We start from the raw sequence: 23,988 nt of genomic DNA on the forward strand, positions 1-23,988 counted from the left end.
ATAAAAGCAGGTCAATTAACTAAAGAGATTCTAAGTCATTCTAAGTGAGTGATGTTACCCTTTAATCTGAAGCTTTGAGGCGTGTGCCGAAAAAACGACACACATTGGTTCAAATCACATTGCCGATGCTTGATTTGTTCTTCATCACGACAGATGATGTCCAAAGGTTTTTCCTTTAAACCAATTTATAAAAGTTTCCACACATTAACCAAATACATTAATCCAAATCAATGCTTCACAAACCTGATTTTTTTTTTAACAACTCCTGATAACAGTTCATTATTTTCCACCACACTGGCTTCAGGCTAACAGTGATATGCGCTCCTGAGTTCAAGATGTGTTTTTTGGAAATGTTGATCCGATGCAGTTGTCTTGTTGGTGCAGGGAATTGTAGTTCAAAATAAAATCACAGCAAAATAATGACCTCTTTACTGTTACAACACATCAACCAACCTCCAACAGGAGTGTAAAACATAAGAGTCTCTTTTGTTTACTAAAGGTTAACACAATTATAACAATTTGTAAGAATTCATATTATTTTATGTAGTTCTTTTTCAATTATTTTTGTAGTCTTTTTAACCTCTTACACAAATGTTTGTGTATTTTTGTCAAGTTGCTCAAAGTGTGATTCTTCTTATTATTATTATTATCAAATTCATGTTTTTGTTATTATTATTATTATCATCATTATTAAAGTATCAGCAAAAGAGCAGCTGGAGACTGTATTCCACAGTAATGGTTTAACTGGGATTTCTTAAAAACAGCGGGGCTAAAGATGTTGTAATTTGCTAATATTTGTGTTTGTTATTACAGTGAAATAGCAAGTTTTCTGTTAAATCAGTAAGCTAATAAATGGTACTTGTGAAATTCCTCTTCTTGCCTGAACTTTTCCTCACTATAATCACTAAATCTTTCATTCTTACATTTAATATTTTACAAGTGGACTTTTATTTTGGCGGGAGAGTCACATGACTTACCAGCAACTTACCAGTGGAACCGGATTAAGTAAAGGAAAATTAACTAAACTAAACTAAACTAGTGTAACTAAGAAATGTGTAGAGACTGATCACACAAACTTAAAAAGGAATTTCCACAGAACTGATTTATCTCAGGTGTGTGTTAGTGATGTGGGGGAGGGGGGGCAGGAGTGTGAGGTTCCTTTATCCTGTGTATGATCTGTAAAGCCCCCCCATCCCCAGCTCCGCGACCCCCTACTGCAGACTGCTGAGCAGAGCTAGGAGAAGATCCAGTGCTGGTGGTGTAAATGCTGCACATGCTGAAGGTGCTGAAGGTGGTGTGGGTGTAGGAGTGAATGTAGAACAGCGTGTTGAAGAGAGAGAGAGAGAGAGATTCTACCTTCTTTAGTTCAGCTGATTCTGCTCTTCCTCCGCTCCAGCTACAGACCCCGGAAGCTCAGCGTCATCCGGGTTATGTAGAGCCCCGCCCCCTCCCCCGCTATATCACATTATACCCATCACCGCTAGAGGGAGCCCGCGAGGGAGTCCTCAATGCATGGAGCTGAATGGAGCTAAACAGCTAAAACTCTCATTTAAAACACTGTATAACTACTTCTCTGGGCTTTTCCTTTAATTTTACAAAGTAGAACAAAGTATTTCACTAAAATAGGAAAGAAAACGTACCTCTATATTTCCATTTTCTAAAACTAATGTTTTGTATTCAGTAGATTTACTAGCATTACTGCTACTGATGCTGGAGTTACACCCAGAGCTCATTTAAATGGATTAAAACTGCAGTTTATAAGCTTTAATAATTATCTCTGCGGTGATGCAACTTGTCTCATTTCTTTTATTGTTGAGATTGTGTAAATATGAATGAGAGTTTGTTTAAATGTTTTCTTCTTGTTGGTACTTACATAGATAGATAGATAGATAGATAGATAGATAGATAGATAGATACTTTATTGATCCCCGGGGGGAAATTCTTGGCATCCAGCAGCAGGTTACACAATACACAAAGTTAAAAAAGATAAAATATAAAATATAAAGATACATATAAATACAATCAAATAAGAAATAGAATATACAGTGTAAATGTACAGTCTTCGTGTGTGTGTGTGTAATGGAGATGGAGAATGGAGGTAGTGCAGTTGAACACAATAGACAGTGAACACCAGTTGATGTGCATAATGTGAGGATAACTGATGTCAGCCAAAAAGAAAGTGCAAATACACAGTTATATAATAATTTAAATTAAATTAAGCAGTGCAAAAGATACGTAAACAGTGCAAAAGATACGTAAACAGTAGATGAATTAACTAGTGAATGAACTACTAGTGCAAAATATGGTAGAACTATAAAAAGTGTTCTAGGCATCAGCAAGTCTGAGAGTGTGTCCATAGCTGGGGGTGTGTCCATGGTGTGGCCAGAGTGGCCGGAATGAAAAAGTTTCACAGAGTCTTTAGTTTGCTGTGCTGAGAGGAGTTGAACAGTCTTATGGCCTGAGGAACAAAAGACTTTCGGAGTCTGTCTGTGGAGCAGGACTGGGACAGCAGTCTGCCGCTGAATGAGCTCCTCTGCCTGGTGATGGTGCTGTACAGAGGGTGGTGAACATTGTCCATGATGTTCAGCAGCTTACTGAGGGCTCTCCTCTCTGCCAGTGGTGTTAAGGACTCCAGCTCTAATCCCAGCACAGAACCAGCTTTCCTCACCAGCCTGTCCAGTCGTCCAGCATCCCTCTTGCTGATGCTGCCTCCCCAACACACAACAGTGTAAAAGAGGACGCTGGCTACCACAGACTGGTAGAACATCAGGAGGAGTTTCTGGCAGATGTTGAAAGCCCTGAGCCTTCTGAGGAAGTACAGTCTGCTCTGAGCCTTCCTGTAGAGGGAGTCAGTGTTCACTGACCAGTCCAGCCTGTCGTCCAGGTGCACACCAAGGTATCTGTAGGATTTGACCACCTCCACGTCGACCCCCTCGATGGAGATTGGCCGCTGAGCAGAGGGCCTGGACCTCCTGAAGTCTATGCACATCTCCTTGGTTTTGGAGATGTTCAGCTGCAGATGGTTCATCTTGCACCACATCACAAATTCCTCAACCAGGCTTCTGTACTCCCTCTCATCATCATTACGCACACACCCCACAATTGCAGTGTCGTCAGAGAACTTCTGCATGTGGCATGACTCCGAGTGGTATTTGAAGTCTGATGTGTACAGTGTGAACAGGACTGGAGAGAGAACAGTCCCCTGTGGTGCTCCTGTGCTGCTGATCACTGTATCAGAGGAGCAGTCCCTGATCCTGACATGTTGTGGTCTCCCAGTAAGGTAGTCAGTGATCCAGGTGACCAGGTGCATATCCACCTCCATCTCCATCAGCTTGTCTCTCAGTAGTAGGGGCTGGATGGTGTTGAAGGCACTGGAGAAGTCGAAGAACATGACCCTCACAGCACCTCCCCCCTTGTCCAGATGAGAGTGAGCTCTGTGCAGGAGATAGAGGATGGCATCTTCCACTCCCACCTTTTCCCGGTACGCAAACTGCAGTGGGTCCTCAGCATGGTGGACCTGAGGTCTGAGTTGGTCCAGCAGCAGTCGCTCCATGGTCTTCATCACATGAGATGTCAAAGCAACAGGCCTGTAGTCATTCAGCTCCTTCGGGTGTGCCTTCTTGGGAACAGGAATGAGACAGGTTGTCTTCCACGTGGCAGGAACTCTCCCTATACGCAGACTCAGGTTAAAAACATGTTGGAGGGGCTCACCCAGTTGAACAGCACAAGCCTTGAGCATTCTGGGGCACACTCTGTCCGGGCCAGCTGCCTTCCTGGGGTGAAGTCTCCTCAGCTGTCTCCTGACCTGGTCAGCAGTAAAGGTTGGTGGACTGGAGGAGATGATTTGTCTGCCAGTTGATAGTGTTGATGGTGGTGATGATGAAGATGGTGGAGGTGAGGGTGATGATGGTGCTGATGAAGATGGTGGAGGTGAGGGTGATTGTGCTGATGGTGATGAAGATGATGATGGAGGAGGTGAGGGTGGTGGTGGTGGTGGTGATGATGATGACGGTGATGATGTTGATGAAGATGGAGGTGAGGGTAATGGTGGTGGTGATGAAGATGGTGGAGTTGGAGTTGAAGGTGATGGAGATGGTGGTGATGATGGTAGAGATGGAGAAGATGTTGGTGATGCTGCAGGAGGGTAGGAGGAGGGGGCAGCAGGAGCAGGACAGTCAAACCTGTTGTAAAAGTTGTTGAACTGGTTTGCTCTGTCCACACCGCCATCTACTGGGTTGCCGTTGTTGTTCTTGCACCCAGTGATGGTTTTCATTGCACCCCAGACTTCCTTCATGTTGTTGTCTTGCAGCTTTCTTTCCACCTTCTTCCTGTAAGACTCCTTGGCCTCTTTAAGACGTACCTTGAGTTCCCCCTGTACGCGCTTCAGCTCTACCAAGTTTCCGTCTTTGAACGCCCTCTTCTTTTGGTTGAGGAGGTCCTTGACGGAGCTGGTAATCCAGGGTTTGTTGTTTGGAAAGCAGCGTACAGTCTTTGTGGGAACAGCAACATCCATACAGAAATTCAAGTAGTCCGTAACACAGTGAGTCACCCCCTCAATGTCCTCACCATGTGGGTGCAGCAGCACGCTCCAGTCAGTGGTGTCATAGCAGTCCCTTAGGGCTTCTTCTGCTTCAGGAGACCAGACTCTGAATGAGCGTGTGGTAGTGGAAGATTGTGATCTGATTTCCTCAGCGGTGGTAGTGGAATAGCCCTGTATGCATCCTTCACATTAGCATACAGCAAGTCTATGGTCCTGTTTTTCCTGGTGGGACAGTCCACAAACTGGAAAAAGGCAGGCAGGGTAGAGTCCAGCGTTACGTGATTAAAGTCACCAGTGATCACATAGAAGGCGTCAGGGTGCTGTGTCTGCAGCGCTGCGACGGTGGAGTGGATGACGACACACGCCGCCTGCACGTCCGCTCTCGGCTGGATGTAAACACACACGAGGATCGCGTGAGAGAGCTCCCGCGGCATGTAATAAGGTCGGAGACTCACCGCTAACAGTTCAATATCCCGACAGCAGATCACCTCCTTCACGTACACATGTCCAGGGTTGCACCATCTGTTGTTAATAAACAGCGCGATTCCTCCACCTTTCCGCTTCCCGCAAAGCACCGGGTCCCGATCCGCCCTCACTGAAGAAAAGCCGGGTAGCTGCACGTTAGCATCCGGCGTGTCGGGGGTGAGCCAGGTCTCGGTGAAACACAGCATGCTACACTCCCTGTAGAGCTTCTGATTCTTCACCAGACAGGCTAGCTCGTCGGTTTTGTTGGTCAGTGAGTTAACATTCCCCATAACCACCGACGGAACTGAGGGTTTGTACCTCCAGCGCTGCTCCGACTTCTTAGCCTTTAGCTTAGCCTTTAGCATAGCGCCGGCCCTGCAACCTCGGTACCTCCTTCTCAGATCATCCGGTATTGTGTGGACAATGCCCCCACGTCCCGCGGGTCGGAGGGCTAGCAGTTCTTCCCGGGAATAAACACGGTATTCCTCGCTGCCCCGCATATTTACACCAAAAATATCCTTAGGATATGAATAAGATGCACACTAGACGTGTGTAGTAGCACAGAGACGATAAATAAACGTAAAAAAAACTCAGAAAAACACACAAAGAGACGGAGCTACTGGAACAGGCAGCCACTCGCGTCGGCGCCGGAAGTAGATGAAAATAGTAATCTACTAAAATAAATAGGAAAACATATTTAAATATAACTGGAACTTACTTGGGTTGTGGGGGCTGCTACTAAATGGTTGTTAGAATTGGGTTAACTGCACTTACATTAAACTCTAAAATTAAAGCAGCAATTGCAGTTCTGGACAGTATGCAGATCTCATTAGTCTTAATAATGAAAAGGTAGGACATTTTTCATGTTCTTTCTGTTTACAACTCACTCTGAGGAATTCTGAGCACTTCAGAGCACTGACTGGTGTGTCACGGGACCGTGTAGGGTACTACAATCAAAAGGGTTGCATTATTGAATACTACATACTGGGCGGTGTGTAGTATGCAGTACATACTAGTGCAGTATGCAGTATAGTAGTATGCCATTTCGAATACAGCCTAGGACTGAGATAAAGTGAGCTGTGGCTAGCTGCTCACTTTCTCTTATTATGGCTAGACACTGAAAGCAGGTTTTACCTCTTTGAAAACTTGAATGATCTTAATTTGTACATCCGAGTATCAATTAAAGACATTTAAGGTATTTTTTTCTGAAAGAGAACCGCGTTTAGGTGTTGGCCAGCCTTCATGTTTGGTAATTATAACTAGAAAGCTAGCTAGCAGCCACAAAGTGAGCCTCTGAGATTATCAACGAATAAACGTATAATAATAAAAAAGTATCACCATAAATACATGATATACAAATAAACATATTCCATATTATCATACATCACATAAAACATTACTTATTCCCATACAATATGAAAAGTGACTTTATAATATCGTAATTTATCACCACCATATCCACCACATCTTACCTCAGAAAGAGCTGAATAACTTTCCAGTTGCACAAGCTTCACTTTATTCTGTTCAATGAATCAGTAGGAGTCGAATCACAAGAATAACTAAACCTAACTGTTTTTAAAACTTCACATTTTACAATTTTATATCATAATAAATGTATGGTCAACATTTTCTAAATAAGACTAACCGAGTCTCCTAAATCTGAGTGACTTATAACTTTTGTACATTGTACATTGAGGTTGTTCTGAAGTGATCAATCAACCGAAGCTTCCTGAAGTTGACAGCAGATTGATTCATTTCCAGCAATAACTTTATTTTTAATATACAAAAAAAGAACAAAATAAAACAATACTTATAATGCACACAAATGTGTTTTTAACGTTAATGATTTAATTATATAAGTATTTCATTGTTGTACATAGATATGAACATCTGTGTGTGTAGTATGATGTGAGGTAGTGCAATTGGCTAAATAAATAAACACTTTTCCAAGGCAAAAACTCAAGTGAACAACAGAATAAAAAAAATAATAGAAAAAAAAAGTTCCAAAAGCAGAATGGTTGGTTGTTAAGGTTGAACTGAAATGGACTTAGGTTGTAGTGAATCATGATAACAAATACAAACATTTGTTGAATAGCCCACCTACATTCTCCCCAGCATTCTGTAATACAGCGCTGTTAGCTAATGCTCCCAACAGACCACAATGCTAGTGATAGGGGCATAGCTTAACCCATACAAAAAAAAACACTATTTTTACACCATTAACAACAAACTCAAAGTAGCTCCACACTTCACTGGTAGAATTCCAAGGATGATGATATTTAAAGCAAGGCAGTGAGAACTTTAAAAGTACACAGATAGTTTATTAAAAACACTGTTTATACACACAGTACCTTCAGATAGTTTATTAAAAACACTGTTTATACACACAGTGCCTACAGATAGTTTATTAAAAACACTGTTTATACACACAGTACCTACAGATAGTTTATTAAAAACACTGTTTATACACACAGTGCCTACAGATAGTTTATTAAAACACTCTTATACACACAGTACCTTCAGATAGTTTATTAAAAACACTGTTTATACACACAGTTCCTACAGATTAGTTTATTAAAACACTCTTATACACACAGTACCTTCAGATAGTTTATTAAAAACACTGTTTATACACACAGTTCCTACAGATTAGTTTATTAAAGCACTCTTATACATACAGTTCCTTGTCGTAGTTAAGCCAGGAAAGGTCTGAAAATTAATGTTGGGGAAATGCATAACTTTCCAGTTGTTGCTGAAAATATCTCTATAATATTTATGCATTTTTAAGCATTTCTTGTCAGTTGACTTATTGTGGCTTGACTAGCTGAAGGTATTGTGTATATAAACTATCTGTGTATATAAACTATCGCACTGTATTTCGGAATGTTGGGGGAGATCGGAGGTGGGCTATTCAACAAAAGTTTATACTCGTTATTTACTACAAATCAAGTCCATGTATATAACTTCTCCCCTAAACTGAAAAGGAGAAAACAGGGGATGGAAAAACAAACAGATTATGGGTCAGATTAGAACTGGATTTGTATGTGAAAAGACATTTTTAAGGCCTTATGCCTCTGTAAAGGCTGGGCTGCCAATAGAACAAATAACGCCTCCCTCATAGGAAATGTTTACGATGATTGGAAGGCGCTTAATTAGCTGATCAGTACATTGTGTGGAACGATGAGCTTCTCCATATCTTCTGTCAAAAGGAGAGTGGTGTTGCTTCCCACAGAGACTCCAACCACCACAATCCCTCTTCTGTTTTTTTCTCAGGTTTCTGCAAGTAAAAATATTTTTTCCAGTTTTCACCATTAGACAGTTGAATACCGAAAAATTACAGTATTTCTCATTTGTCAATATTTCCTGGGACAGCACGGAAGAAATGACACTTTAATGTAATCTAAAGTAATCAGTGTACATCTTGTATAACAATGTGAGTTTGCTTTGCCCTTGAAACAACTCAACACACAACCATAACAACATTAACACCACCTCCTTTAAACAGCTGCAGTAATAATTTACCTCACAATATTCAGATGTGTAATTTCTGTAAGCTGCAAGAGGGCAAGTTCTGCCAGCACTGCCTCTCTCCACAGCGCCACCTCGTGGTGCTTTCCCTCTTCTTCTAAGATCAGTTCACCAACAGGAACAGGCCCATCTCTAGTGGCTTGCATCCGGGTTGAAATTAGCTATGAAAAACAGTGTTAAATAATGCTGTGAAAATACACTATAACCATACGGGGGACTAATTTTGTGGTACCACTTTAAAATAAGACTACCTTTATAAAGGGTTTATAAATGGTTTACAATTAGTTTCTTAATGGTTACTAATTAGGATGTAAATGTCTTAAAAATCATTAATAGTCAGTTATAACACATACATAGAAAGGGCAACAATGACCTGTTATGAAATAATGAACCCACAGCCATCTATATTGTTGCCCTTTCTATATATGTGTTATAACTGATTATTAATGATTTTAAAGCATTTACAACCTAATTAGTAAGCATTAATAAACTAATTGTAAACCATGTATAAACCCTTTATAAAGTCTTATTTTAAAGTGGTACCAATTTTGTTTTGTGGAAGAATGTATTTAATTTACCCTTAACCATTTTATACACAGTCAAGTCAGAATATTATGACCAGCTCCATACACCATACACCTATGACCATATACTCACTGAGCATCTTTTTAGCTCCGCTGATCATAAAGGACACTCTGTATTCCTGTATCTGTTTCTCTGTGTACTTTATTATTAAGTTTGTTTGGAAAAGTCAACTTACTGTTCTTCGTAATCTTCTTATTATTATTATCTTATTCTGCGCTCAAAATTTAATCACTATCTCCTCCTACAGCTTGTGACGTAGAAATACTAAATTTAGCAGTATCGTAGGACCTATACCCGATTAGGTTGCTTGTGCTTTTTAAGCGATATATCGTACGTTTTTCGTAAAAACTTCGTAAACGTGCACTTTTTTTCCCCATAGGAAATGAATAGGGGACAACTTTGAACATCCACATAGGTCACAATTTTTGAGATATGAAGACAAAAATCGGACGTTCTTTACGGAAATTTCGACGATTTGACGTTTTCGTACAATTGTCGTACGAAGTTTCCCCATAGGAATGAATGGGGGGGCCTTTCTCTCCCCTGCTCCTCCAGTACTGTGTGTGTTTGGAGGAGCTGCTGTATGGAGCAGATACTGATCAAAAGTTTGGACACCCCGGCACCCCAGCCAGGGCTTAGCAACCAGTTAGCAACACCTTAGCAACCACCTGGAAAACATTAGCAACTGCATGGCAACCACTTTAGAAATGATAGCAACTGCCTAGCAATCAAATAGCAACAGTTTAGCAACCACCTGAAAAACATTAGCAACTGCCTAGCAACCACTGAGCAATCATATGGAGTTTGTTAGCAACTGCCTAGCAACCACAATAGAAATGATAGCAACTGCCTATCAACCGATAGCAACAGCTTAGCAACCACCTGGAAAACGTTAGCAACTACCAAGCAACCACTTTAGAAATGATAGCAACCGCCTAGCAACCAGTTAGTAATCAAAAGTTTTTAGATTTCAGCATTTAATCAAAAGTTTTTAGATTTCAGCATTTAACCAAACGTTTTTGGACTTAAGCATTTAACCAAATATTTTTGGATTTAAGCATTTAACCAAAGGTTTTTAGATTTTAGCATTTCATCTAAAGTTTTAGCATTTAACCAAACATTTTTAGATTTAAGTGTTAAAATCCTCCACATGTGTCTAGGAAGAAAAATATGGAGAACATAACACATGGCTATCCTAAGTCAAAGAGCCAGCAGAGTTTAAGTAAGAAAGAGGAGAACAGGCAGTAAATAGCGGTACAAAAATCTGATTTAATTTTAGCTTCCCACCACTCATTTGCACATACAACAAACCATGGCAGTATTTACATTATTTACATATGCTGTATAAAACAACAAAGAAAGTACCACTCTGGGAAATGTAAACTATGGACGGTGCTACAGAAAAGAACACAACAAAACATAACCATATTAAACTACCTAAAGCCAAATTAAGTACAAAAAGAATATAAAGAAAAAATACTCCCTAACTAATAACCTAAATACAAGGGGTAGCACCCGCCCTCTTACCTAGGGACCGATACAAACAACTCCTAAATGATGTAAAAATGTACAGGTGCACCTATTTTACCTGTTTGCATACCCAAGGTGGTACAGCCAAACCAGTGAGTTGTCTTTTAGCCAAAAAGAGGGATTAAGTTAACCACATCAGAGAAGTAATACAATAAAATTAGGCTACAAGAGCGCATTGGCCTTAAAGCATACCCCATGGTTCTCTCTCTCTGTTGGCCATCTTGGTTCAGGTCCTTTTGTAGTCTCCACCCACAACTCTCTCCCATGGCTCACCTGAGAGAGAGAGAGCGAGAGATAGAGAGAGAGAGATACTGCACGTAAGCATTTAACCAAAAGTTTTTGGTTTTCAGCATTTACCCAAAAGTTTTTGGACTACTTCTCAGCCAAAGTATTTGTATTCCACAATTTAGCCAAGGTTTTGGGCTTTAGAATTCAACCAAATTTGCTCCATTGCTTCATCAGTAAAAAATATTTTAATTCCAATTTAGTCAAATAAACATTTTTACTGATTATAATTTAGCATAAAGGGGATTGGACAAAGAACAGATAAAGGTAATATATAAGATGTAAACAATATAGGTAAGATTGTGATATCAAGACTTACATATTCTTATGTATTCTTAAGTATTAAAAAATGAAATAGAAATTATGAATTTCAAGATAAAGCGCCACCTACTGTACCCACCCAGAGAGCATAGACAACTGTACTTTTAAATACTGTGCATAGTATTTTGATTGTCAGTTGCAGCCATAATTATTCTGATCAGCTCAGATATTTTGTTTTGATGCAGGAATACGAAGCCTTTTTTGTGTTGCTGCTCTCAGTTCTCTGTGTAGCCATGTGTTGGGGTTGTTGCTTTGTCTTGAGCCACATAGGTTAGGAGATGATAAGGAGATTCTGAGACTTCTGGTGGACTTTGGTAGTTCACTGGTGCTTGGCAGGGTTCTCCGTGCAGTCTCTCGACTGTCCATTGTGGCTGTTGGGGTGTTGTTGTCCCTCAAACAGAAGTACAGACAAAAAATGGTTCATTTGTGATTAAAAGTAATTCCATAAATGTTGTTCTAAGACACTATAGGGTGGGCTTTAATTCATATTAGCCCCCCCCCCCCATATCAAACCCACTCCAACGCCCTTGATAGCAACAACCGCGACGTCCACCACTTGCCAGCCCTCTGCCTGGGAAACCAGGAGTTTGGTGATACATTTCACTCGGATGGGAGACTCCTTTTTGTAGGGCGTCATCGGCCATGAAAACATTCTGTGTAAAGAAAAGAGCACAAACATACAAAATAACATGTTTATACTGTTTAATTCATTATGTTTCACTTAATTTATTGTATTACCCATGATTTAACGGTTCATATTCAAATATTTTATTAAACTATATATTATTAAACTGTTTTTGGACTAAGTGGGGCTATTTTGCTGTTATTGTTCTGTTGTGTAACGCTTAGCACTGATTAAATATTACATAATAAAAAATAATATGAAAATAATTAAAATAGATATTTTTTTACTTAGCAGCACTTGTGTCCCCATTTTAAAGTGTCTGGGTGGAAACAACACCACGCATCTCTACCAAGCAATTAAAAAAGATATATTTTTATCTATTTTCATATTATTTAAATAGTACCAAGCGTTACATATACAGAACAATAACAGCACAATAGCCCCACAAAACCCAAAACAGTTTAATATTATGGTTTATTCTCCCAACCAATCAACAAATAAAATATTTGCATATGAACAGTTGAATCATGGGTAATACAATAAATTAGGTGAAACATAACAAATATTTTATATTTAGTCCGTTGTGCTCTTTTGTTTGCACAGAATGTTTTCACAGTCGACGACTCTCTACTAAAAGGAGTCTCCCATCCAGGTGAAATGCATCACCAAACTCCTGGTGCCCCGGGCAGAGGACCAACAGTTGGTGGACGGTGCGGTTTTTGGGATGTCAATCAGACACATTCCTAAGTGATTACTTATTGGATAGAAAATGCTGTGTGGTAATCTGAAATTCTGTGCTGAGTATTTGTTTATAAACAGTCTGACACTCTTCTGAGGTAGAAATCAGACAAAGAATAAATCTGCTCTGGGAAGTCATTGATTCTGACCCACCTGAAGATGAAGGCAGGGGAGAAAAAATAAAAAAATTCCCGCACCGACCGCGCCGTCTGCGTCCTTAATAAAAACTTTTAAGAACCAGGGAATGGCGAATAGTTTTATACAGTGCATGTGATAATGTGGTTTACAAATCAGACATTAAAGATAATGAACGTCTAGCATAAACTATTATTTATATCGTCTCATTGCTGTGTGCATCTGTAACAAAACATTTATAGGAACTATTAAAATAAAGAAATAGATTTGTGAGCCTGTACATACATAAGTGTAAATCATCCAATACAGTGTTGGACGAAGTTTATATCACACTATCGTTTGTTTTGTTACAAACAGTATAAAAGCTACTGCCTGTGGCAAAATGGTGGAATGCCAATACTTTTGGCTGATTGAGCTGTATTCAAAAACTTTTGGTTAAATGCTAATATCCAAATGCTTTTGAATAAATGGTGGTGCAGCACAGATATGCCTCTTTATGGTTTAGTATATCTTCAGCCCAGCAGTGTAAACTCTTAAAAGCAGAAACAGTTATGATCATAAACCACAAGCACATGTCTTTCTGAAAAATGCCAATTATAAAAAAATACTTTCATAGGGTTTAAAAGGGCTGATAAAAACCTTTAGAAAAACACTGCAAAACACCACAAAACCAGCAGAAAAATATAAAAACCATAGAATATTTGTTTTAGCAGGAAAGGATAGTAAGCTTAATTGAATGTGTTTAAATTCAAAAGACAGGTATAAAAACAATTAAACACATTTTATTTTGAATTAGTTTAAACACAACACACACAATCAAAAGCACAAACACATGCCCTCCCGCCCACCCAAAAAACCCTACCAGAACATGCTAAGAAATATTACAAACTGAACACAAAAACTTGTCAAATTACCACATTATGGTTGATTAAAAAGTGGGCTTTCAATGTTTAATATGACCTCCCCTTCCCTCACAACAGTTACTTTTAACGTCACCACTCCACACAGTGGCGGGAACGCTGAACTCCTCCATGGTGTCACTGAGGAAAACAGTCTCATCACCTTTTGTGGAGATTCCCACGATCTCCATCTCCACTGTGATCTTCAGTGACTCTGGTTCCTGTAACACAGAACATGGTGATAGGAGTAAGTTTTAACAGTCTACATTCTTTTCTGGTACAACAGCACAACAATAAAGTGTTAAACTACGGCACTGTAGTTATTAGTAGTGATGGGTCAGACTCTTAGCCGGCTCTTTCAAATAAACGACAAGCGCTGACTTCAGAGAGTGAGCCAATATATATATATAAATATAAACGTATAAATTAAAGTTTTACGATGATACATATAAACCACAGTAGAAGACAACATAAAAATATACATTAAGGAAGAAACCTAATGATAGAAATAGTGAAATACTAACAAGAGGCAACAGTGAAAGCTCCTCATAAACTCTTACAGTTTTTAGGCATTTCTTATTCTTAGCAATCTCTAAAGGATTTCAAAAGGGGAATAAAGTCCAGTAAGAAGATATCAAATCAAGTATTTACAATGATGATAGTAGTATTTACTCAATAAAATAATAATATTAATAATATACTTAAAATCAAGATCAGTGTATGAAAAAAAACATATATATCACCAAGGTTCATATTTACAGAGATTTTAGTTTTCTTTAAAAAGAAAGAAGAAAAGTCTTGCCAGAATTAAGATACAATAAAAACATAAACATAAAAAAAGATGATTCACGTTCTGATTGACAAAAAGAGCATTCAACATTGAAGGGAAGTGCTCAATCTACCCACACCTTACACATGTGACCTCACATAAACTGTGTTTTGTAGCAACATCAGCTCCCTCTTCCACAACAGGGCAGATCATAACAGAAACCAATCAAACCCTCAAACATGAGCTCCTTTTTATGTCAATCTTTGCTAAAGTTTTCAAAAAACATCACCTGGATGCTTGTTTTTTTTTGATTTGCACAATTATTTTTTATTTTGTTGAGTGACACTTTGTTGATGGTGTTCAGCGCTGTTTATTTCACTGTATAGAGTTGCACATTTGAAAATAGTATACACATTTACATTGGACCTGTTTGTTTACTTGAGATGGACCTTTGTTTTTTGCATTTCATTATTTATTTTTGTAAAAATAAAGCCATATAAATAATATATATTTTATATAATGTATGTTTCAACACTAGTAATTCGTTTTACACATAATTTGGTAATAAATTTAATTGAAAACAACATGGCGGAAACCGCGCTCCTCTTGAAACTTTTGCTGCTGTCCTGAGACATGGGTCTCTGCAGCTCGGAGTACACTGTAAAAAAAAACACGTAAAATTTACGGTAAAATACTGGCAGCTGTGGTTGCCAGAATTTCACCGTAAAAAAAAACGGTTACCAAGAATTATACTGTAATATCTTATACATTGCAACCGTTTATTTTACGGTAAAATTCTGGCAACCACAGCTGCCAGTATTTCACCGTAAAATAAACGGTTTCACATGTATAAGTTATTACGGTATAATTCTTGTCAACCGTAAATTTCATATTCACACACCGTTTTGTTTACAATATATTGTTGTGAAAAAAAATATATTACACTGTAAAAAGCCTATAGTATTTACAGTAAAATAAACGGTTGCAATGTATAAGATATTACAGTATAATTCTTGGCAACCGTTTTTTTTACGGTGAAATTCTGGCAACCACAGCTGCCAGTATTTCACCGTAAAATAAACGGTTGCACATGTATAAGTTATTACGGTATAATTCTTGTCAACCGTAAATTTCATATTCACACACCGTTTTGTTTACAATATATTGTTGTGAAAAAAAATATATTACACTGTAAAAAGCCTATAGTATTTACAGTAAAATAAACGGTTGCAATGTATAAGATATTACAGTATAATTCTTGGCAACCGTTTTTTTTACGGTGAAATTCTGGCAACCACAGCTGCCAGTATTTCACCGTAAAATAAACGGTTGCACATGTATAAGTTATTACGGTATAATTCTTGGCAACCGTAAATTTCACATTCATGAACTATTTTGTTTACAATATATTTTTGTGAATAAAAGTATATTACACTGTAAAAAGCCTATAGTATTTACAGTAAAATAAATGTGATTGTCAGAAATAACCGTAAAAAAATACATTACAATATGCCCTAACGTTGCAGTAAAAAGATTTTAAATCCATTTAAAGAATTTAAATCCATATTTTACTTTATATATACACAATTTGTGCCATATAAAGAAACTGTTTGCCATATAATCCATATAAATTACACTTCTTTTTCTTTTTTTATGAATTCAGTCTGTAATATAACAACTGATTTATTCCATATACATTTCGTTAAGGTTTGGCCATGAAGTATGAGGGTTTTATCATGAAATGAACATACTAATGTAACTATTTCACATCTAACATATATTCAAGAAGATTTGTTTATTAAAGTGTGCCGCTGTTAAATAAGTTTTGTAATCAAGTTAGTCTAATCTACAGACAGTTTAAATACAACAAATACTGTCAGATTAATATTTATTTTGTTAAATCCACAATGAATCTGCATTATGTAACACCATCTTGCATAAAATCAAATAATTACATCAAGGTCAAAGTTGTATTAAACATTTTATTGATCAATAAATTATTGATCCCGTAAACAAAATTCTGCTCTTTATTAAATGATTACAAAATAACAACAATAACAATTGTTTTGAAACTGCTCAGTATAACAGTAATGAAAATGTGCATCTTGCATAGACTCAAAACAATAACCTCAGTGACTCTAATCACTTGTTTTCGATTCCTGAAATTACTATAAAATTGCCATAAAATCACCTGGTTTGCTAAACAAAACCACTGACCTCATAAAACAGTGTAATATAAAACTTGTATCTATATAAACTATAGCAGCCATTTTCCAAGTAAAAGTACACTTACAGTGATTCTCAGAACTTCCAGTACTTTTTTGGTACAATTTTAACAACAATTTTAAGTCACTGTCCACAAAAAAACATATAGCTTCTTTTTTTGTTGATTTTTACATGCTGTGAAAAATGTCGGAGCAATATGTTCCAAAATCACCTGGGGGGTAAAAAATCTTTACATTAACCTACACTGGAATTAAGGCACATTTTTAGCCTCTCCTGTAAATCTACTCTTTTGGACATACTTATTTTTCTTTGGACAGTGACAACATGGAACATACATTGTACCTTAACATATTGTCCATAAGGAATGTCTAGGTCCACTCATGGTCTGCAAGGTCAGCAATAAGAGTGAGGACTCTGGGATTGACAGGAAGTGCTTTCTTGTTTTTCTTCCACTGGACTTTGGTGCCTCTTTCGGGATTTATCGAGAAGAAACACCTTGATAAAAGTAAATAAATACATTAATTACCAAACAACAACAAAAAAAGACTGTGTTGATTGAAAGTTTCTCAACCCTTATTAATTAATATTATACAATTAAATATGAGCTTAAACCCAACGTTTCCTTAATATCTGATATATGCTGATCATAAGTTTTTGCACAAACTACAATCCTGTAGCCATTTCACACACTCTCTCTAATTTCTTACTGATTTTTTGTTAACTTTAATTTATAAATTAGGTTATTTTTAATTGTTTAATATATAAACAGAAACTGAACAGTCATAAAACAGGTGCCCAAATGTTTTAGAACAAAGAAATTATACCTTTGAAGGAACTCAAGTGTTGACCGTAGTTCCACTGGGTAGTGTATGTTGAAACAGTAGTAACTGCCAAACAGCAGACAGAAGGCAGGTACGAAAGAAGTGATGTGGTCGTTGACAACCTCTTGGTCGATGCTCAACATGAACATCCCAGCAGTAAAGCAGGATGACCCTAAAAAGATTAACAAGGCCAACAATAAAACAAATAAATAAACCTCAATAAAAAGGGATTAAATTAGAGTGAGTGTGTGAAATGGCTACAAATTTACATTTTGTGTAATAACTTGTATCTTATGAACAGCCAATCACTGAGCTTCATTAAGATTCCTTGAGTTCCTTTATAATGTGCAAACAGTAAAAACACTGCAAACTTATACATGACTTGTCTTTGCTTGCCAATGTGAGCTTTGCATCTGTTGAATGGTGAGCGGGGCAGAGAACTCTCTACAGTGTTTTGAAGTTGGACTGCTGTAGCCATTTCACACATTCCTCACTTTATACTAATACAATTGTACTTGCTAAATTGGACATAACAAATGCCATTTCTACACTGAATTTAGCCATTGGTTGAGCTTGGTACCAGGCAAATTAATGGTCAGTATCCATAAACTGTACAACATTACCTGTAACAATGTAAGCCAATAGTAGAATAGGCTGTCAATACACCAGCAGATTTAGAGAGTTTGGTTACACTTTTTGGGCTTTACTTACCACACACAATAATGCAGGGTGTTGCTGGCAGCTTCTCCATCTGAACCTCTCTGGCTAGGCATGTCTTATCGACATAATGAAACAGGTTATCCTCTTTTTCACCAAAATGAGCCAGTAAAAGAAGTACCATCTCGATGACATCTCCTGGACAACCATCCAATTGGCCTCTCTCAGTCTGAAACTTGATAAAAACATCCAGAACCTGTTTGTGTTTTGGTGCATCAACAGTTTTAAAGAAACTTAAGAGGCGTCGACACTTCTTGTCCACGTTGGCATGGAAGCACTCCATTAGACTGACACCAGTAAGTTCTTGGAAGTGTACTACCATTCCAGATTCCTTGAACAAAAAGGGCCACTCTTGGGTTAGTTGCCTTATGCTGGTCCCCTTGTTGATGTCTTTACGCTGTGTGTAAAAGGTGCATTGTACCAATTCTTTCACGTCGTCTGTACTGTAATTCATCTCTTCAAACATAGTCTTCATCTTTTCTTTTTTTTCTTGCTGACTATCCTCAGTCTCAGAGAGTGGCAAATATTTCAGCTCCCACTTTACACAGCCATATGTGTCTTGAACACTTGCTTTGTGCTCAGCTGGAATTTCCTCTGTGTCAGATCCATCTGAAACTGCCTTACGTTTTTTTATCTTTGATGTGTTGGGTCGTTTGACATTCTCAACTCGTGCCTGAAGTTGCTTGACCAGTGAATGATATCCAGATCCAACTACATCACCCTCAATTACATCTTGTAGCGATTTAGGATACTTGGCCACCATTCTTTTGCCTATCTCTGTAGTGTTGTGTTTGGTCGGGTTATTACACACCTTCATAATTTCAGAAACCACAATTCTAATCATCTCTCGTCGTAGCCGTGGACTAGGTCTTTTCTGTCTTTCCAGACTTTGCAGTAACTCTTCAGGGAGCTTTTGCCATGGTATTTGAAAACTGTCTGCCCAGCCTGGCTGAAAAGATGAACTGCCTCTTGGGGATGATGAGGTAGATGTGGTTGACAATGTTGAGGGAGAGGCAGAACGTGGAGTGGAGCATGCAGAAACTGGAGAGGGACATACCGAGGTTGGAGTTGGAGTGGCGGAATCTGTAACAGACATTTAAGCATTGAATAAGGTAATTTGCTGTTAAATTACTAACGTCTATGTCCTGGAGTGATCACAGTTTTTCACTGTTACACATTAACAGACTTACTGTTCTGCGCCCAGGAAACAACAAGTCTTCTGGCTTGTATTGGCTTCAGTGCTGGCAGCAAGTCTCCTTCTGTAATGTACTTCAGATCATCTGTGGTCTCTGCACCAAGTGCCTTCAATGTGTCTATAACTGAATTCAGAACTGCTTCAGGAAGATCAGGAAACACTGCAGTAATGGCACTGCTTATCTTCTGTATTTCTGATTCTGCCATATCTGTCAGATACACAAACACAAAAACACCTTTGTCCAACTGACATCTAAGTATCTACTGACAACACATTGTGCTTCAATGGGACTATCTGATATCCATTCTTCATGTAAGATGACAATGGCCACATGTCAATCAGGTCATTAATGTGTACACAATGCAATCTTCCACTTTCATTTTTCACAGAGTACATATGGTAGTGTGGAAGAAATTCCACTGAATATACTCTCATCAGAAAATGAAGTGCTGAACAATCTTTCACTACAATGAGAATGATTTCACCAAATTCTACTGAGTCGTCATTCCTAATGACAAAAAACTGTCCCTTCTTGTATGTTAATCCATTATACTGCACATCTCCAGAAATCTTTGCATTTATTTCAGTGAAGCCAAAGTGGCAGACTGCATCTTTAACTTGTTGACTGTAAAGCTCAGAGTAAAACGGTGAGCTGTTTTTTATTTGTAAGGATGGAGGACTCACTGAACCAGATGAAAGATAGGCTTGAAGCATCTGATGTCTTTCTGAAAGACTGAGACACAGATTTTTAAAGTTCTTCAAATGCCTTGCACATCTTTTAAAGTAACTATGTTTGCTCTCAAAGCGCATAGTCCATAATCGGATCAGTGGGCCAAATTTTAGAATCAATCCTGGATAGTGCCGTAAATAATGATGCTTTGGTCTCAAGTTGTTTTCTGGAAACAGTGACGTCCTTGAATCTAAATATTCTTGAATGAGGGCATCCAAGTAAGCAACTTGAGGCCTTGAAATTTTCTGAGCACAAACCAAATCAACAATGTCTTTCAGTTGTAGAGTTAACTGCCACACCTCATCTTGTGGATCCTGCACTCTGTCTCCAATTATTAGAGGCAACAGCCTTAGAAAATTCCAATTCTGTATAGCATGACCAGAAAGCCTAAGTGTTTTAGGACTGACCTCACATGGCTTGGAGGAAGCATCTGTGGATGAATATTTGAACTGTTTAATAGACCTGTTCAAAATGGAGTATGTGAACCATTTCTTTTTCTTCACAAAATACCTCAGGTAAAGTGCAACATCATAAGAGAGGACACCTTCAAAGAGGTCATGGCCAAGACAAGGGGGCAAACCAGGCAGACATACATCATAATGTTCCAAAGAATTAAAGACTGACCTGAACTTTATTCCTTGAACATCTGGCACATTTTCATCCTCTAACTGATCAACTGCAGACTTGTAACTTTCAGTGGTGCGCTCTGGTCCACATGAAGTTGGGTTACCTTGAAATTCAGTTCGAGAAATTAGACAGTATCTGCAGAAATATTCTGAGGAACTGAAATTTTCTGTAAATCCACCAACACAATGAGAGCCCAAGTTGTCTCCAGCAATGCAGTAAAGAGTTCCCTTAACAACGGTTTCATCTGCCATTGTTATCCCTGTCTCCTCCAGGACTTTCAAATCAGACACCAACTTGGAAAAAACGTTGGCATGGCCAAATTCTTTAAAGTCCTTCTCTCTACACAGCAAAACCAGCTGCATGTGATCAACATTTGATCGAACATGGGGGGGCAAATTTAGTAGTGAGAAGTACACACCCAATATTTTGTGCTTCTTTTTTGCAGAACCCAAAGGGTTCACCACCTCAAATGCATCCTGGTATAAGACCAGTTTAAGACAAGTTGGATTTTCCTGAAAAAAGGTGTTGGATTTAAACACTTTACCATCTTGGCTGTCACAGAGAACATCTGGCACGGAAACATCATTACAATCTACTGACATGAGCACCTGCCAAAAATTGGATTCTAGCATACTCTTCAAAGTGTTTAACACAGGAACATAATATGCAAATCTTTCTGTTCTGTTCTCATCTCTGCCTAAAAACATGCGCTTAGGTTCCACGTAATTAAACATTTTTTTAAAGCTCTGGGCTCTAGAGTATGCTGTTCTCATAGGTCCTGTGTGGCAAGCTGAGAACAAGTCAGATTCTTTCACTGTATCACAGATTTTTTCAATATCTTCATCTGATACTGACAAATCTTTCAGTAGCAAGTGTAATCTATTCAAAGTATAGGCCTGTCCCAATTCATGTATATTCTGAATCTCTTCAACAATGTTCTGAATAGTAGACGCTGGAATAAGATGCTGCCCCTGTAATTTTATGTAAAACATACACACATTTCTAAGAAACAAGTCACTGAAATTAGGCGCGTCCCCAAATGCTTCTTCTGCATGTGAAACACTGGCAGTTTCTTCTGCATGTGAAACACTGGCAGTTTCTTGGTGGGTAGCAACATTATGCTCACTTGTAGAAGGACATTCAATATTTGTATTTGTGAATGATTCACAAATCATATTTACAGAACAGTGTCTGTGTTTTCTAGACATGTGGGAAGTAAATGAAGATTTTACAGTGAACACAGTTTTGCAGCCTCTTACTGGGCAGCTCACAGCACGTCCCTCGACTAAGTGCTGCTTTAAGTGAGCAACCAATTCTTTGACTCCATCACACTGACGTTCACAAAGTGAAATTGTGCATTTAAGTGATGCTAAAGCAATACCCTGGGCAACGGAGGACGTAGCATTATGTTGGCGATAGAAGTGAGATTTTAATGCTCCATATCCAGAAAACACCTGCTTACAACCACTTTCAACACACTTGAAAATGCACCGTGGTTCATTGCGATGGAGCTTGCAATGTAGAACATACGCTTTTAGAGACTGAAACGATGCTCCACAGATGCAACACGAATACATGTTCAAACAGGCATGTATCTAACACAAAACGAACGCATTATCATTGCAATGTGGACTGAAATATGCTGAAGCATGCTTGGAAACGGGAACTGCTCATTGTAAGCACCACTAAGCCGAGACAATTCACACTAGCTTCTGTAGCTACCTTATTTAGCTTGATAGTTCACTTTAGTTTGCTAGCTAGCTAACATGGTATATGCTCTGGAGATGTTAACACAGCTGGGACACAAACACCTGAACAGTATCGTTTATATCACACAGAAATGTTTACCTCGTTAAAACAGACTTGACATGAACTGCAGAGCTCCATCAAGCACACACAGACATGTTATTCGAGAGGAGACCAGCCACTGACTGCAGCGTGAAGGAGAGTTGTCGTAACGCTGATCCTCCCGCCTTCCAACAAAAAGAGCCAATCAGCTTGTTGCTTTTGCAGAGATCGGAGGAACCCCACCCCCCCTCCCCCCGGCTGTAAATATTTGCGCAGGCGCAGTAGCCATAACAAGCCGAAAAAATCTAGTTTTTTGTGCTTTTTTTAAGACAAACGCTACAAACTGTTCATAAGGATTTTAACAGATTTTACTAGTGATGTAAAATATGTTGTTCAAATGATAATTACACCTTCAGACTAGAGTATATTGGTCTCTCCTCATTCAAACAGATAGGAGGCTGGTCTTGTATGAGCAGAAAAAACACAGCAAAAGTGACCGCCGAAACCGAAAGCGCTTATTGGACGGCGCCCACATGAGGCGACTGTTAGTATTCAAAATCAGGCGCGCTTTCTCTCCACAGCCTGTATTACAATTTGAAATGCATGTTGATACATTTCCTTACAATTCACTTAATTTCAGCTTGGAAACTAAAACAAAATGCATTTAAAACATTTATTTTTTAAAAAGTGATGTTTCAAAAAACCAAACAGTGTGAAACCAGTCCCTATTGCTGCCCACAATCTATTTACATATGAAAGTGATCTCAGATCAGCAGGAATAGTCCATTCAACAAATTTGATTTGATGTTGACCAAAGTACAATGAAAGAAATTTAAAAATGTAATACTTGCTTCTTCAAGATGCCATGAAACAGACAAAACATTCTATGGAAAACTTAAAAAAAGTTCATAAATTATTTTAATTATTTTAACATTGTACATTTTCCCACTGTGCGACTAATTAAAGGATTAACTTGTCTGTCTTATCTTAGCCCTTTCATGCATAGTGGTCACAGTATACCCATATTTGTTGTTTTGTGTCTAAGCTCATTTCTCTATGGGAAAAATGAACATTCTGTGGTAAAAAAAAAAAAAAAAAAGTGTTCAGAACCCTAAACGTTTTATTCTGTGTGCATTTTTCTCCAGAACACCACCGTATTCACTCAATTATAAGATCGTTTTAAGAGTCGTAATGAGATTTTTGCTTACTCTATGCTAAATGCTAGTGCGCACTGAAGCTAAGTTAGCAGGTTATTAAAACGGCTACAATCTGCTCGTATCACGTTTTGGATAATTATTCTTCTTCAAAGATGATCAATAAAGTATTGAAGTATTACTAGTAAAAGTATTATAAGAGGTAAAACTATATATTTGCAGTGCAGACTCTGTTAGAGCTTCTAAAATGCAGATAATAAGAGAAAGCGAGCAGCTAGCTCAGTGATTCTCAGTCAGAACCAAAGATCTA

The 23,988-nt window shown here is 38.3% G+C and overlaps 4 protein-coding genes across 12 annotated transcripts in view; 1 reads left to right on the plus strand and 3 right to left on the minus strand.

Annotated features, from left to right (window-relative positions):
• LOC111188756 (zinc finger protein 665-like) overlaps positions 1–23,988 on the minus strand; it is a 427,711-nt gene that overhangs the window by 91,789 nt on the left and 311,934 nt on the right. The window lies entirely within an intron of this gene.
• The window catches only part of LOC111188587 (NACHT, LRR and PYD domains-containing protein 14-like), a 252,123-nt gene that overhangs the window by 57,943 nt on the left and 170,192 nt on the right, over positions 1–23,988 (plus strand). The gene's annotated exons all lie outside the window — the stretch shown is intronic.
• LOC111197522 (zinc finger protein 271-like) overlaps positions 1–23,988 on the minus strand; it is a 205,030-nt gene that overhangs the window by 1,668 nt on the left and 179,374 nt on the right. The window contains exon 1 of one of the 3 annotated variants that reach the window (XM_049477931.1): positions 1,357–1,428. The exons of 1 other annotated variant lie outside the window; for it this stretch is intronic. The gene's annotated coding sequence lies outside the window, so the exon portion shown is untranslated. Of the gene's footprint in view, positions 1–58; positions 587–1,356; positions 1,429–23,988 lie in introns of those variants that run through there. One more of the 3 variants, XM_049477932.1, reaches the window with a different exon arrangement.
• On the minus strand, positions 16,383–22,664 carry LOC111190814 (uncharacterized). Of its 3 annotated transcripts, XM_049477384.1 has the most exons (6): positions 22,585–22,664; positions 20,734–20,839; positions 19,375–19,587; positions 18,179–19,267; positions 17,471–17,639; positions 16,383–17,141 (listed from the first exon to the last, which is right to left on the minus strand). In XM_049477384.1, exons 3-6 carry the CDS (start codon positions 19,583–19,585, stop codon positions 17,015–17,017), a joined length of 1,596 nt encoding a protein of 531 aa, XP_049333341.1. In that variant the 5' UTR covers positions 19,586–19,587; positions 20,734–20,839; positions 22,585–22,664; the 3' UTR covers positions 16,383–17,014. The 3 variants fall into 3 exon arrangements, with proteins under 3 accessions (XP_049333341.1, XP_049333343.1, XP_049333342.1); XM_049477386.1 differs by lacking the exon at positions 20,734–20,839; XM_049477385.1 differs by lacking the exon at positions 22,585–22,664 and having other exon boundaries at positions 20,734–22,050.

Source organism: Astyanax mexicanus, chromosome 4 (assembly GCF_023375975.1).
Source record: "Astyanax mexicanus isolate ESR-SI-001 chromosome 4, AstMex3_surface, whole genome shotgun sequence".
Classification (NCBI taxonomy): Eukaryota; Metazoa; Chordata; class Actinopteri; order Characiformes; family Acestrorhamphidae; genus Astyanax; species Astyanax mexicanus.

Excerpts from the sequence above, each read along its gene's own strand:
- LOC111190814 (XM_049477386.1), bottom strand. The coding sequence starts at position 19,585 with ATGGCAGAATCAGAAATACAGAAGATAAGCAGTGCCATTACTGCAGTG. Across the intron at positions 17,640-18,178 it reads ACCCTGCATTATTGTGTGTG|GGTCATCCTGCTTTACTGCT; the intron begins GTAAGTAAAGCC and ends TAATCTTTTTAG. Across the intron at positions 17,142-17,470 it reads ACACTTGAGTTCCTTCAAAG|GTGTTTCTTCTCGATAAATC; the intron begins GTATAATTTCTT and ends ACTTTTATCAAG.